The 15694-nt window shown below is 36.4% G+C and overlaps 3 protein-coding genes across 5 annotated transcripts; 2 read left to right on the top strand and 1 right to left on the bottom strand.

Moving 5' to 3' along the window:
• The first annotated feature begins 1323 nt into the window (after positions 1-1323).
• Positions 1324-5715, top strand: LOC133704875 (protein MAEA homolog). Its single transcript, XM_062129916.1, has 7 exons — positions 1324-1743; positions 2138-2332; positions 2423-2545; positions 3468-3653; positions 4409-4542; positions 4942-5128; positions 5217-5715. Exons 1-7 carry the CDS (start codon positions 1432-1434, stop codon positions 5316-5318), a joined length of 1239 nt encoding a protein of 412 aa, XP_061985900.1. The 5' UTR covers positions 1324-1431; the 3' UTR covers positions 5319-5715.
• Positions 5716-6404: 689 nt separating this feature from the next.
• LOC133704874 (ribulose-1,5 bisphosphate carboxylase/oxygenase large subunit N-methyltransferase, chloroplastic) lies at positions 6405-13570 on the bottom strand. 3 transcript variants are annotated; one of them, XM_062129914.1, is made up of 16 exons: positions 13235-13570; positions 13046-13158; positions 11535-11598; positions 11325-11435; positions 11096-11155; positions 10814-10921; positions 10158-10227; positions 9764-9804; positions 9572-9652; positions 9188-9223; positions 8659-8742; positions 8226-8359; positions 7789-7877; positions 7530-7678; positions 7051-7126; positions 6405-6985 (listed from the first exon to the last, which is right to left on the bottom strand). In XM_062129914.1, the coding sequence occupies exons 1-16, from the start codon at positions 13379-13381 to the stop codon at positions 6969-6971; spliced, it is 1380 nt and encodes a 459-aa protein (XP_061985898.1). In that variant the 5' UTR covers positions 13382-13570; the 3' UTR covers positions 6405-6968. The 3 variants fall into 3 exon arrangements, with proteins under 3 accessions (XP_061985898.1, XP_061985897.1, XP_061985899.1); XM_062129913.1 differs by having other exon boundaries at positions 6405-7126; XM_062129915.1 differs by having other exon boundaries at positions 6405-7126; positions 12031-13158; positions 13235-13569.
• A 693-nt stretch (positions 13571-14263) lies between these two features.
• On the top strand, positions 14264-15694 carry LOC133704371 (histone H4). The gene is made up of 2 exons (XM_062129180.1): positions 14264-14409; positions 14864-15694. The coding sequence occupies exon 2, from the start codon at positions 14886-14888 to the stop codon at positions 15195-15197; it is 312 nt and encodes a 103-aa protein (XP_061985164.1). The 5' UTR covers positions 14264-14409; positions 14864-14885; the 3' UTR covers positions 15198-15694.

Raw genomic sequence — 15694 nt, 5'->3', positions numbered from 1 at the left:
ATTGGCCCCCTAAATTTTTTGTTTTTTGCTCCGCCCTGAATAAACATGTTTTTAATTAGCACAAACATTTATCCTTAAAAATATGGGGTGAATTTAGTAGTGTTGTAATAATTTTTTTAAAAAATAATTTTTATTTAAAAGTACATTTAGATATATTTTTGATTTTTTATATAAAAAAACTAAATGATTAAAAAAATGAACAAGTAAATCAATGAACATGTTTTCAATTAGCACCAACATTTCCCCTTAAAAATCTCGAGTGAATTTAATATTATTATAATAGTTATTTTTTAAAATAATTTTTATTTAAAATATATTTAGATATCTTTTATATAAAAAAACTAAATGATTTTTTTTTTAAAAAATTTATCCGCGTTCCTAAAAATGCTACCCGTCTACCATGGTCCATGTCTGTGATGTAAAAGTCGACCGAATATTTACGTGATACGAGAAACAATCAACAGGTCACCGGTTGTTCGGTTTCACGGTCATCCATCCACTTGTCGAACTGGATATTGCACCAAATTCAAGCTGAAATACAAGCATCTACTCATTTGCTCCTTCTAGCGAGTATCTCCATGTTATTGTTTCGCATTTTTAAGTATATTGAGATCATGTTTCGAGTCCAGCACACCGGGAAAAAAAAAGTTTTACACGGTGATGCTGGATTGGCAGTAAAACGAGTCAATATAGAGATTAATACGGTGGTGTTTATAAGTGTAATAATAATTATTTTTTAAAGTATATTTTAGCTGGAAATATATTAAAATAATATTATATTTGTATTTTAAATTATTTTTTATTTTAATGTACATCAAAATGGATTTGAAAATTAAAAAAATAAAATAATTTTTTTTAAAATATAAAAAGAAACAGATTCAGGTGAGCATTTGTTCTGTATTTTTATCTTAACCTACTAGTTTAATAAAATCATTTAAAATTTGAATGATGTGATGTAACCATTTACAATGTTTTAAATGGTAGTACGATCATCTGGTTACTTTGAAGATGTTGTTGGAATTTGAGTTTGCTCATATGTGAATGTTTGGATTTACAAAAGAGACCGGGAAGCCATTACTAATCTGATTCTGCTCGTATCTCAAGCGAATACAAGTGAATGGGCCTCAAGTCCATTTCCAACCCATATAAGCGCCGACGTCGTTTACAACTCTACCCAAATTATTGAAACCATCGTATTCGTATCAATATCAATCCCACCGAATCCAAACTTAAAACCCCGCTGTCCTGCGCTGGCCCAGATTATCCAACAGCCATCAACCAAACACCACCCATTAACCAAAAAGAAAAAAAAAGAATAAGACCAAAACGCATGTCGTTTTTCCAAAACCAATAATTGCACTTTGCTTGCTTTGGTCACTCTTTCTTTTCCATCTTCAACAATTCCCAGCGAATCTTGATTTTACTTCCACGATGGAAATGGACTCCCTCCCTAACGGCAACTCCACAATCCCAACCACAACAATCCCAACCACCACTCCGTCAACGGCTCTGTCCTCAAAACTGACGCAACTGACTGAATCTTTGAAACTAGAACACCAGTTCTTGCGGGTTCCTTTCGAACACTACAAGAAAACGATCCGTACCAACCACCGCGCCGTAGAAAAGGAAGTCTCTTCCGTTATCTCCGTCGTTAATGACGCCGCTGACTCTGACATCTCCAACGACGATGCCGTTCAGCATCTCACTTCTCTCGTTTCCAGATTGCAAGGTCTTAAAAGAAAGGTATACTGATTAAAAAAAAATGAAAGTGACCCCGTCGATGTCGTTTAGTTAAATTTTTAGTTAATTGTGGTTCTTTTTTGTTAATTTTAGTTTAATTTAATAATGATTAGAGATGAGTATAACTAGTTCAAGAAAATGCTGTTTTGCAAGGATTTAGTAGATTTTTTTTACTTGATTTTTACTATAATTTTTTTTTGCATGTATTGTGATTTAATAAATAGAGAAATTGATTGACTTTTCATTGATCGAATTATGAAGTGAAATATTTAGTCAGTTGATTAATTATTGGTGTTTTCGAGTGACATATAATGATGTGATTGGTGAATTTCTAATTTTTTTTTTTGGATTTAGCTATAGTGATTTTTGTGTGTACATATTTGATACATTTATTTAGTTGGAAGAGGGAAGCCGGACAGAGAACTTACAAGCGCAGAGGTGTCGTGCACGGATCGATCATTTAGAATCAGCTGATGCGGAGAATCTATCAGAGTGGAATAACATGCGGATGAAGCGGATTCTTGTGGATTATATGCTACGAATGTCGTATTATGATACTGGATTGAAGCTAGCTGAAAGCAGCGATATGCTGGTAATTTATAATTGTGGATGTGACTTCTATGCTCCGGCATATCTGGTAACTCTACTGCATGCTCTGATAATTTGGTGAATTCAATGCCAGGATCTTGTTGACATTGATGTATTTTTGGAGTCGAAAAGGGTTATTGATGCTCTTCAAAAAAGGGAGGTAGCTCCTGCTTTAGCATGGTGTGCTGATAACAAATCAAGGTTGAAGAAGTCAAAGGTAATTGCTAATCAATTTTGAATGCCAACTCTCGGATAGAGGCAAAAAAAATTTGCCCTTGTTGTTATCTCAGTTGCTGGATCTGCTTCTTTTAGGTGTGTGTGCTCAGCAAGAATTAGATCTATGAATTAAAATAGAAATCCTATATCATCAGTATATTCATTAATCCTAGCATACTTGGAGATAAAATCTAAGAATTGAAGTATCTAAGTATATTCATGACTAAGTCGTGGACATGCTGTATATTCATTAATCCTAGCATACTTAGAGATAAATATAATAATTAATGTATCTAAGTATATTCATGACTAAGTTGTGGACATGCTGTATATTCATTAATCCTAGCATACTTAGAGATAAATATAATAATTAATGTATCTAAGTATATTCATGACTAAGTTGCGGTCTCTGCTGTACTTATTTTAGGAATTGCCACTAACTGAAACATTTGCAAACAGTGCATGAAATTCTGATCCTGGAATGAATGTTACCGAGTTCTATATTATTAAACAAATGAATGTGTTTGATTGGCAATTGATCCTGGAAAAGATGTTAAATGGTCTTGGATTGAATTGATTACTACCTAATCTTTTCTATTCCTTCTCTTGTAAATAATTTTATGGATTGGGGATTTGATTTTGACAAGAACTGAAATGTTCTATAACTGCAGAAAAACATATTTCTTTTTCCTGGGGATTATTTGTGTGATTTGTCATACCTTGATCTTTAAACTCATGTTAAAATGTACATTTGCATCGCAGTGAAGGAACCCCCTATCTGACAATGCTTCAATTATTTTGATGTTACTAAATACTTCTAAATCAATGTTGATAGTTTCTTTGCAAAATTGGACCGCAACTACTTAAGATTCTAAAAAATTTGGTGGCATGCTTTTAATGCCCACTGCTTTTATGAATGACAGAGCAAATTTGAGTTCCAGTTGAGACTTCAAGAATATGTAGAGTTAGTACGAGCAGAAGACCACCTGCGTGCCATTACATATGCTCGGAAGTATCTCGCACCATGGGCAGCAACGCATATGAAAGAAATGCAGCGGGTCTTTGCAATAGTGGCTTTTAAGAGCAATCCTGAATGTGCTGTATATAAGGTAACCTGGTTTCAGTGAATAAAGGCTATGTTTTTACTGCAAATGACACCATTCTTCATGACTTTGGTATACAAAATGTTACATTGACTGCATGTGGAAGCATTTAGTTTAGTGGTTCAGTTAGGATGAATTTCAATTCAGCCCAAAATCTTTTGATTTTTGCAAAGTTGGAAGATGTATCAACAATGGAAATGACCAAAATGAGATCTGCAGTACACCCAGAGCAAGCTGCACCAAAACCAAACTTGAGATAAGATACTCAGAATTTTTCATTTTAAAACATCCATGAATATTACAGTAGGGAAATCTGAAGTTACCTGGATTTGTACTCTGTTTATTCAGGCCCCTCTCTGGAACGAAACGTTTTGGACTTCAAGTGAATGTAAACTTAGTTTCTGCTTCAAAAAAAACCTGTCCTGTTCATTTCCTCAATTGCTTTCTAGTATTCTAGTTTGATTCTATCTATTGTTGCTTGTGTTTTCTATATACATTCATTTATGCACTGGTAGGAAAAAAACTCAGTTTGGATATTTTAATGGCTGTGTGTGATTCAGTGATGGACCTGGAAATACCTTTTAGAGAATTTTACATCTGTGGCTCTTCTACACGTTATCTTGTGTCCAGATATTTCTCTCCTATGGTAGATTCATCTAACAGATTGTGGAAATGAAATTGCTATGCTTGTTTCTATTGCTCTTTTCTTCCTTGACAGGTTAATGGGAGAAACTGATTGATACCTGGTGTTTTGCTTTCAGGTTTTTTTTGAACCAAAGCAATGGGACTACTTGGTAGAGCAATTTAAACAGGAATTCTGCAGGTTATATGGCATGACTCTAGAGCCGTTGCTGAATATATTTCTACAGGCAGGGTTATCCGCCCTGAAAACTCCGTATCCATTATTAATTGACTTGTTGCTAGCATGCAACTGCTCCTCGACCCGCCCACACACACGCGCGTGCGCACATGCATGCACCCTTTCTTGTTTGATACATTATAAATTATGGTGGCAAAGTGCTTCAAACAATAAAAAGTTAGAGAAGATGAGTTTATCCCTTGCCAGTCTCATTCAATACGTTATATTTTGTGCTAGCAAAGCTCTTAAAAAACTAAGAAAATGAGGTTTTGAGTATAAGCTGGACTAATCTCGAGCCTATAAATGATACAGTGATATAACAGTTTTCACATCATGACTTGTATCTCCCTCACAGACGACGAGGCAGCATTCTGTACTGGAGTTATTGCTTGATATGTTATCCAAGTGTTTGTTGTTTGCCTTGACCCTTTTTAGCTACTGTTATGAAGATGATTGCACCAAGGAAGATCCACTGTCACAGGAGAGCTTCAGGAAGTTGGCATTGCCATTACCGTACTCAAAGCAGCACCACTCAAAGCTTGTTTGCTACATAACTAAAGAACTAATGGACACAGAGAACCCACCCCAAGTCTTGCCTAACGGCTATGTTTACAGCACTAAGGTTCAATTTTTGCATGTGGTATAAAGATACCTCTTGAGCACATTGCTGCACCAGTCTGATTAGTTTGACGTCTTTGTTACTTTTGCAGGCACTTGAAGAAATGGCGAAGAGAAATGATGGTAAAATAACCTGTCCAAGGACAGGTTTAGTCTGCAACTATTCGGAGGTGGTGAAGGCATTTATATCATAAATTTGCATCTTGAAGCAAACTGCGTAATTCAAGGGAAAATATCCTCTGCGTTGGGCTCTGAAATGATGAGGAGTTCTAGCATCTTCTTTGAATACTAGCAACAGGATGCGATGTTCATTAAACGCTCAAATAACTCGGGGCAGTTTCTCACGCGCCTTGATCTGATGATACCTTTGTTGGAGACTTCCCACTTGTATATATGCTGAAAGAATCTTCCTTTTTCTTTTTTGTTAAATCTGGCGTTGACCGCTTGTTTCTTAGCAGTTCACGATTGACTAAAGTTGATTTGCAATTGCGAATTTGATCATATCCAGTCATCTACGCTTTGCGTTTTCTCCATGTTGCTTGGATCCAAAATGTAGCCAGTTCCTATGAATTAAAATGTACCGTTTAAACCTGTCTGCAGCATGTGGTCACATCCTTGCGAAGAAAGCAAACTGTATGTTATTGGGCCATCTTTTTCTCTCGAGCAATCAATTTCGCTAAAATGTAGCACAAGGGATTCTCCCCTCATTACATGGAGGCTTAGGTTTGAAATTGTACATGGAACTATAGGCAATCCCAGCGAGAATAATCTAGGGAGAGCAACTATAGATGTGTTGGGACTGTTGCTCCCAAAGTTGGTTAAGCCCACCGAGCAGGTTATCATTCATGATCTTTACTTGTATCTTGAATTTATTTCGACAAAATCTTTATAATGATACTGGTAATGTTATTATCTGCTTTTATATATATATATATATATATATATATATATATATATATTTCAATCCTCACTCATTATAATTTTTTACATGCCACTCGACAATTTTCAAAAGAGGTGAACGCTAAAAACTACATATTTTTTTGAAATATATATAACTAAAGAACTCAGATTGTGTACAGGCGTACATAGAGGTGAATGCCTGATCACCTGCGGTGATTGGCTTGCCAGATATGAGCAAGGGGCGACCCGTTTTGACAGGGTGCCCACTTCCTCTCTCAGAGAAGCATAGCGTGGGGCATTTAACCCTTCGAATATCCATGATATTCAGGTTTTGATGTAGTTGGGGCCACCTCTGGTCCCTTTCCATACGGTAGAAAGAATAAAAGAAGGTGGTATATGCCGTTTAGGTCTTCAATTAAAAAAAGGCCCAAGTTCCACCCGTCATCAATTTACCGGTGGCCTACAGCACATAACAAATTGTTTGGAAACAAGAATAATTATGTATTCCGATAACTAACACATAATTACACACACAAAAGAGAAAGAAAGAAAGAAAGAAAAGGGTGAATGCAGGCTGCTTCGGCTTCAAATATCGTAATATATGGGCAGCACTAACGAAATCCTGTGATTGCTATGGACACAACAGCATTACCTTAGCTGTCGTACAGTCGATTCTAAATTTTACTAGCATCCTACGTTGCAAAAAACCGATGTACTTTGCACTATCTTCATTGCAATCGGGATTTCCGGCATAATGCTGCAGGTTTGTAAACACCCAGGAAGGGCACTTCTACGTCAGTCTAGCTTTAGAAACTGGTTTCTTTCTGAATTTCCTTCTTGCAGTTCTGAATGAATTTACATGTACCAGGATGTGACGAAGAAAATGAACATTCTGCTCTTATTTACTTGTTTATTCCCGAATATTCCCACAGGCACTGGCATCATCATTGGTAGTGGAATGCTGTAACAAGGTAGCACAGTAATTATTCAGCCATGTGTATGCAGATTCAAGGACACGAAGCTCACCAGTGAGGAGATCTAGAGCCATCTGCCTTCGAAGAGCAAATCTTTTGCACACAGAAGCAGCAACAGGTTCCAATGACTGTACAGTGCATGAAAAGGCTTAAAACAAATGAAAAAAGCCCGTAAAGGAAAAAAAATTGTTCCAGATACCATAACAAGCAAGTAATGGCTGAAACTGTAAAAGGGGATACGAATGGAGGGGCATAACAAATTGATGAAGGAATAGCTGTGCAAATAACATGCAACATGAGATTACTGTCCACTTACCAACCAAATATCTATCATGTATTTTTTTTATTAACATGTTAGGAAACAGTCAATATCCTGGCAACTTGTATTAAGAACCAATTGCCATGGGAGCTGAGCCGACAAAATCCGATGCTTCACCCATTTGAAAACTTCAATACCTAATCTTGACTCTTTACAGTAAAATTAAACCTGCAGCTCCAATCAATCAATGAGGGGAAGATAAGCATGTTCACCTTCATAGATACATTATATTCCTCAATAAGTTGACTGATTCTTGACAACAGGATCTCATGTGCTTGGATCTCCCTGCTGCTATTTTTTAAAGGGCGTCGAGCTAAACGACCATCATTTTGTGCAGCTTCCATGGCCAAATCAATTAAATCTGAAGAGCAATTATAAATCAGGAAATATTTTCAAGACTAGTGTGGCCCTACTTACAGGTCCTGAGACATGGATTTCATACAAAGTAAAAGAATGCGATCTGAGGCACACCTTGAGAAGAGTTGCAACAAAGAACACGAGCAAATGCACGTAGTGATTGTGGCAGACCTTTTCCTTTGCCTCTAGCGGACTTCACTTCCCTGTGATGAAATCAACAAAAACAATCATCATGTCACGTCAACACAGGTATTAATGCCAGTGCAGACATAAGGTTACATTAGCTAACATTCACTGCCCACATTGGTTATAACCATAAGAAACATTAGCTGACACTTCTAAATGCTAAAAGGAAGAACTGAATTACTAAAGCTCAGAAGAAATCGGGCTGTGATCATAAAATAATGTCTAAAGTGAAGCAAACATTTCAGCAGGGTCCACCAAAAGCATCACTATTACTCATATTCAAGATTGGCTTCTTATTCTATGTTTTATTTTTATCAAAACAAGTTCAAGATAGCACAATTACTATACCAACCCACAATACTGACTTGATTATGAAAGAATCCCGAGAAAACTTGAAGTCGTTGGCATATCTTGTGGTTGGTAAATGATGCCTTCGTAAAATATCCAACTTCATTTCACCTAGAAAATCATGATTGGGCACGTCAATGTGAATCTGGACCTGAGAATACGAACAACATTTGTAAGAGATAGGTCCACAATTTGGAACATAGAAAAACAGGCAGTGATAAAATATGACATAAAAAATAGTTTTGGGCATCAGGCAGTAATAAAGAATCAGTTCAAGTACAAGGAAATACTAATTAAGAGAATCCAAAAGAGACAACAGGAATGACAGTGTTTCTGCTCAATAGAATAATTTATGGTTGATAACATTGACAGGCAAGATAGTGGTAAGCAAAACTATTCCTATGACAAAGTGCCATTAGACACCTTTGCAGCTTTAAATTCAAGACTAACCTGGTCATGGATGTTGTGTGGAACTATAAATCCGAATTCCAACAGCAAGGTAGCATTTGAAAATTTTCCATATCTGATCAGCACCTACACAGGTGTTTCAGATGATCTAAATTCTCAGCTCAAGGGTGATGGAAGATGAAAAGTACAGGCTTATGGCCCCCAAAAGAACCAGAAATCCATTCATAAGAAGCATGTGTGACACACCAAAACCATATGGAATCAACACTATGGTACTACAACTATTAAGAACAGCAATAACAATGCATAAGTCTTGTGACTATAAGAATTAACAGTATTTTGCAACTACTGCAAAAGGAACACTTTTTTTTTTGTGATTACCTTTATTGCTAATCATTTGATAACAGTTTTCTTACGTGGAAATGGCAAGATGGCAGAAATTTCTTAGCAAAACTTTGAATCAGAAATACTAGTCCTGCGTTGCTCAGTTTTCTAATTAGAAAATCTAAGACTACTTACGACAGGAAAATATAATTATTGTTAAAGAAAAGAAACTGTTTCAGTATCTGACCTCTTCATGAGGAGCAAAATTACGATCAGCAATGACCTGCATGCATGGATTTAAATAATTAAATTAGAAATGAAAACATGTGCAGAATACATAAATGATAAATATAATCTCCAACAAACAATAAATAAAATCTCCAACAAACAATAAATAAAATCTCCTATAGGGCATTTTTCTTTGAGATCAATAGAAGCCAAAACAATACATCGTAGAGGGTCCCTTTGTGATTCAAACTTTGTAGTACTCTGAGACAGTTTTTTTCAACCATCATTTCTTGAATAACAACAGGAGATTTTGTGAAACGACAAAAGATTTTTTTTTTAAAAAGATTCCCACTTTGCTGTAGTATTAAACTCTTATACAGAAAAAGAAAAGGAAAGTGTATACCTCTGAGACCTGCTTGTCTTCGTCATTTAATACGAATGCTTCAGAAACCCCATCGTGGTTTGAAAAGTCTGCAAATGGAATCTATGGAATAACCAAACAATTCAAATAAAACACTATACAAATAAAGGATACACCACAAGCAAATATAAAATATGTTCTACAAAATAAATGATGTCATTATAACAGCAATACCAGGGATACCCCCCTTGTGCTTCCCCATGCTCGAGATCTAACTGTCACATGCATAAGAAAGTTGACATGAGAATTTGAAAGATTATAGACATAGAAAATTACAGCTAAAATCAGGGAAGGAAATATAATTCAGAAGCTTCATAAGTATTTTGAAATCATAGTTGATCAGTACAGTAGCATAGTACCATGTAACTCTTTACCTAGAGCCCATCCTTCCATTTTGGTTATGACAGACTGACTCATAAAAACTAATTACATATAGATGAAGCGTTTCTCAGAATAATCCAGTAATCACAAAAGTGGCCAAACAATATACCTTTCTCTCTTCAAAATATGGGCATTCACGAAGGAAAACAAATCATGGATAGCAATTACTTCTGCAGAAATCACTCACCTAAAGCATATGCATGCATGAAATCCTCAAGTGTGATACCATCTAAAATTTCTAGGGAGTGATTGAGAGCCTGAAAGCATACGGAATTTAATCACAATCACAACACTCAATGTAAGCAGAGCTGACAATCATGTGTATATTGAGTGAACAAAAATCAAGGTTAACTTTGCAACTATCAATCCCTCATCAGTTACCAGCATATACTTTACAAATTTTGATGGTTCCAAAAGTTAGATAAATCTGAATTGTTAGATGGATGTTAAATGTGTTGAAAAATATGTGATACTGCTGCATATCTCTAACCTGACCAAACAGATTAATATGTGCTCTTGAGCCCAATTTTTTCACACAAACAAGAGTAGCAATGGATGACACCATGATCCTCTCTCTATCTATCTACATCCCTTTATGTTTAACTCCCTGAAATTGTGTCCTACCTTCCTATATTAGAGATTTTTTGTAAACCACCTCTCAAAATTAAGAGGAACACAACCATCCCACTTCGTCCCAAAGCATTTCAAGTGAAGAGCAAGAAAGACATGATGAATCAGCAAAATTGTACTGCAACATTATCTAGACATATTTTTCTTCAAAACTCTTGATTACAACTTCATATGAGCTTATAGATTCTCTGGAGAGAAACAAAATAAACTTACTGATTTAATTTTCAAGAAATCCTTTTCAATTTGATATTTTTCTTTGATTGTTTCTTGGTATACTGTGCTTTGATGAATCATGTCCAACTCACTTTTGCTCCAGAATATCTGTAAAAATTCAAGCAACAAGAGAGGCGAGTTTCTGGAGAAATTCAAACAATAAGAGAGACATAACTCTTGCAATATCTTGTTCTTCAGGAACTATATATTTTTATTAGACTCGTGTCCTGCAAGAGCCAATGATCCTAATAATGAAAAAATGCAAAAAGTGATAGTGCAAACCGTGCTATGCATTTCTCCAGGCCGAGGTAGGCAGCTGATATAAGGGGCCCACTCCGATTCCTGCAGGAAATATAAATTTAGGCCATCAATTTCTTTATATTTCCTTGAATTTAAGCATACAAATCAGAAATAGCAGCAATGTCAATCAATGCACAACTATGCAACTACAAGAAATTGTTCCTTCAGCCTACTTTTTATCAGATGAATAAAATAACATAATTGAGTTTACCTGCCCTCTTTTCTGCTCAATCAAAATGACAATAGCAAGCTTTGCAACATTGCCAACTTCATTGTCTAACAAAGATGCAACTTTTGGAAGTAGATTATCTGGTGCTATTTGCTGAGAAATCAAGTAAGAAAATATTGGCCAACCTTAAAAAAAAAAGGTAAGAAAATTGCTAACCGCTATAGCAGCAGTACTATGTGTCAAGAGGGATACCACGTTGTATGGGACTCTCAGTATGCATTCTCCAGTTTGTATGCTTTTAGAAGCAAACAGTGACCTGTATACCAAAACATGCATCATTAATTTTTTTACTTTTGAAAGAAATTTGACAAGGCTGGTGACAAAAGAGAGCATCCATCCCTCCATGTGTTTTAGTGATAGAGTATATTTTTCATCAACAGTTGCAGCTGCTATATTGTAGTAAAGGCCTTCCAATACTTAAGCTATTTCCTCATTACTGATGAGGCGCAGGAAACCCAGTTGATTGCTGAAAATAATAAGACCTTTGAATACTATAAATATTCTCCTTCAAGTGAGTGAGCTATTTGAGAGACAGACAAAGACACACATATAAGATATGCCTGGCACAAGCTAAGGTGATAAGGCACTCTATTTGCTTGAAATAGGACGTGTGTGCAGTTGAACTCTTTTGATGTTCACTCCAGCATGGAGCAAAAGAGTGCAGGATATGCCTTCAGTTTACTCTTACCTCATGCAGCCACAGAAGTGCTCAAACTTAACAAGTTGACCAAGCAAGAAATAGTCAGTCCTTCCAAAGTAACTATCTTTGATCAACTGGTCCCAATCCCAGATTCAGAATAAGAATCAAAACCCAATTGACAAACTAGCAAGTTCTGCACGGGAATGTGTATTTGCATTACAATGGCCAAGTAATTAGTTGGAACCACTTTCAGATAGTATAACCAAATTTACATGTTGATCGAGGTCAATGATATCATTAATTTCTCCCAGATCCAGCAAACACATCTTGAGCATTTGATATGAAACTTTTCATGTGGTAAAAGAAACAAGACGCTTTGATTTCACAGTCAAACAGGAGCACAAAGACAGGTTGACTTGAGGCCTAAAAGGATGAGCTCATTTCACAAGCTGTCACATTTTATGCAACAGAATTCGATCCAAGGTGTTGCACACCTTATACAAATTAAGGAGTGCTTCACACATCCAAGCGCCAAGAGATTCCCCTGTTTTTCATCCTGCTGAGATACACGGTTTCCAATTTCAATTTCAAAATGCCATGAAATATTGTTTATCACTAAAAGCACCCCATCATAAGAGAGCTGTAAGCACTTTTTGAAAAAGCATTTGTTATATGATTCCATGGAGCACTGCACAACAACAACAAGCACCAAAAATTCCTCCAATCGCACCTCAACAGCGATCAACTAGCTGCAGAATTCTCTATCACGATCATCGAAAGTCAAACTTATGTTTATTGCATACACCACTCCATTCGCACAATGTCTTTCGAATAGATTCTATTCGATTCGATTCGATTCAATCGGAAACGGTACAAATTCCGGCTATTGTTATATAGAGGTAAAAAATTATTGAAATTGGCCAAACACCATCTCAATATCAAATAACTGACCCTAATCCACACCAGCACCGATAATAGGCAATAATTAAATCTTCGATTAATCATCAATCAAGTATTTCATGGTAAAATTAGCCAATTAAGAAAATACGGGCACGATAATAACCTGCCGAACGCGGATTTGCCAACGTAAAGCTTTGAAGAAATTTCGACTCCAGCTTTCCTTTCCAACCATGGCAAAAAATCAACGCATTCCTCGTCTAGATGATTTAACAGTACCTAGCGGGAAAAAGTATCGAATAATTATTAATCGTTAAACAAAACCCACTTTAAAAAACCTGTGTTTTTTTAAAACCTCTGGAGCGGGAGAGGAGGAGAAATTTAGTTTCTTGGAGAAGCGATGAGCGGTGGTGAATAGCTGAAGAAGAGACCGCCGTGGACTTATGAAGCGAGAGCGTGATAGCATTTGCGGATATTTAGAGAAGAAAACGCACGCAAGCATCCTGCTTTTTTTGGTACCGTTGGCTGTGGTGAAGCAGGTGTTTGAACTTTGAACATCGAAGGAAGGGTGATGGTTCGAGCTGTGGCCGAGGTGTGGCAACGGGCAAGGCCCGGTCCAATTCAGCACAGTGTTTCTGTTGCGCGGGTGTAGTTTGTGGCAAGCCCGCCTAATTCCCTCATGCTTGTGCAGGTGAGGTTTTAGCGTCTGTTTTGAGATTGTATATTTGTATCAGTTTTAAGAATTTTTGTTTAAAAATATATTAAAAAATTATTTTTTAAAAAAAAATTATTTTTAAAATTAATATATTAAAATTATTTAAAAATATTAAAATTTAAGATAACTCAGTTTGAATAACGTTTTCAAACAAACTTTTAATGCATTTAGACAAATATTTTTTATTTAAAAATATATTAAAATATTTTTAAATTTGTAATATGAATATATTTAAATCATAAAAAAATATTTTTAAAAAAATTAATTTATTATTTTTTAAAAAATGGTACCCTCACCTTATTATTGATCACTCCTTCATAGAACTGAGAACATATAGATTGACAGGTTCCTTCAACCTCTAATTGCCAAGTTTATGATATTCAAACCTCCAAATTGATTTTCAATCCATAGGCATCACCTTCCCCGCTAACAAAATCAACTGAAATTGAACAAAACTCTCCAAAATCTTACTTGAACTTGGATCCAAATCACGCTCAAGAAAACACAAGTCCTTTTCCCCTCCCCTCGACGATTCAAATCCCAACACCATCCCAAGCTAGCACGTATTTTAAAAACGCCACGTCATCGGTCCGCATCGCCACAAATCTTATAATCCCAACCGTCCAGTTTAAAAACAAACGGTCCGAAGTCCTCTTCAAAACATTCGTCGCGGATCGTCCCCTAAGCACCCTCCTTCACGTGTCCTTATAAATACGACTTGTCTCCCCATTTTATTTCATCACACAAACAAACAAGTCTCTCCCTCTGGATTTCGATTCTTCACCTGGAGATTCAATTCCAAGTCTGCAGTTCAGGTATTTCTCTCTTCTTGTGTTCTCCCCTCTCCTTTCTTTTCTAACGTCGTATTCTCGGGTCAATTTGATTTTACTGTCTGATATTTTTCGAAAATCGTTTTCGTTCATTTTCGATTAAAATGAAAATCAGGTTTTCATGTGATTTGCCCGTTAGGGTTTTGTTGGAGCAGCTAAATAAATTGGCATCAGTTTACCACTAATTATGTTGAATTGCGTCTTCAATAATCTCCATTCCTGTCAATTAATGTTCGAGAAGTGTTTTTTCTTTTCAATGCATTTCTGAGAAAATGCAGGTAACTTACAGAGTTTTGACTCAATTTATGCTGTTAATATTCCAATTAATTCTCCACCGAGTTTTTCTGTTTTCCCTTCTCCTGTGCTAGATTTCAATTTCTCGGGCGTGTTAACTTTTATAAAAGTGGTAACCAATTTTGTGTTGGATTTTTCCCCACAGATCCTCTCATTAACTGAAGAAAATGTCTGGACGTGGAAAGGGAGGCAAGGGTCTGGGAAAGGGAGGAGCCAAGCGTCACCGTAAGGTTCTTCGTGATAACATTCAAGGTATCACAAAGCCTGCAATCCGCCGTCTTGCTCGTAGGGGTGGGGTCAAGCGTATCAGTGGTTTGATCTATGAAGAGACTCGTGGTGTCCTCAAGATCTTCCTTGAAAATGTTATAAGAGATGCTGTGACCTACACCGAGCATGCTCGCCGCAAGACTGTCACTGCCATGGATGTGGTGTACGCACTCAAGAGGCAGGGAAGAACTCTATACGGTTTCGGTGGTTAGGGCTTTTGATTTTAGAACAAGTCTTGTTGTCAAGAAATTTGCCTTTTTTGGGGATTGTAATTAGATTGGTAATTAGGGTTTTTAGGTACTGTTTTGTAAGTAAGGTAAGGGTTTGGGTTGATGGATTTAACTTTGGGTTTTTGTTTGGGAATGGAATGGTGGTGTTCGGGATCAAATTTTGATGGGCCCTTTGCTTTTTACTTAATGGTTTGGACTTTCTGTCAATTTGTGGACCGAGCTCCTTTGATAGATAGAGGCGGGTTACATCAATGTAGCATGGCGGGATTGGAGATAACACACAGTGTTCGGGTCTCCTCGGAAATCAACTCTGAAAGTTTTGGGACCCTGAAGGCCATGTGCTCCGCTTATCAGGGAACATGAGTTGACCCTGTAAAGAAGGAAATTATTGTCCCTTTTCTATGACGGAGCCCGTTTGTGTTTTTTATTATTTAAAAGTATTTTTAATAAAAAATAATATTTATTCTTTTTTCTTTAAA

The sequence above is a fragment of the Populus nigra genome, chromosome 10 (assembly GCF_951802175.1).
Source record: "Populus nigra chromosome 10, ddPopNigr1.1, whole genome shotgun sequence".
In the NCBI taxonomy this organism is placed as follows: domain Eukaryota; kingdom Viridiplantae; phylum Streptophyta; class Magnoliopsida; order Malpighiales; family Salicaceae; genus Populus; species Populus nigra.
Note: the sequence above shows the minus strand (reverse complement) of the source record. Positions and strands in the feature narration are given on the sequence as shown.

Coding starts and splice junctions, on each gene's coding strand:
- LOC133704875 (XM_062129916.1), top strand. CDS start 1,432: ATGGAAATGGACTCCCTCCCTAACGGCAACTCCACAATCCCAACCACA. Junction 4,543..4,941: donor TTATCCGCCCTGAAAACTCC/GTATCCATTATT, acceptor GACCCTTTTTAG/CTACTGTTATGAAGATGATT. Junction 5,129..5,216: donor GCTATGTTTACAGCACTAAG/GTTCAATTTTTG, acceptor TTACTTTTGCAG/GCACTTGAAGAAATGGCGAA.
- LOC133704874 (XM_062129913.1), bottom strand. CDS start 13,381: ATGCTTGCGTGCGTTTTCTTCTCTAAATATCCGCAAATGCTATCACGC. Junction 11,599..13,045: donor GGCAAATCCGCGTTCGGCAG/GTTATTATCGTG, acceptor TTTGGTATACAG/GTCACTGTTTGCTTCTAAAA. Junction 9,805..10,157: donor CATGCATGCATATGCTTTAG/GTGAGTGATTTC, acceptor TGCATGTGACAG/TTAGATCTCGAGCATGGGGA.
- LOC133704371 (XM_062129180.1), top strand. CDS start 14,886: ATGTCTGGACGTGGAAAGGGAGGCAAGGGTCTGGGAAAGGGAGGAGCC.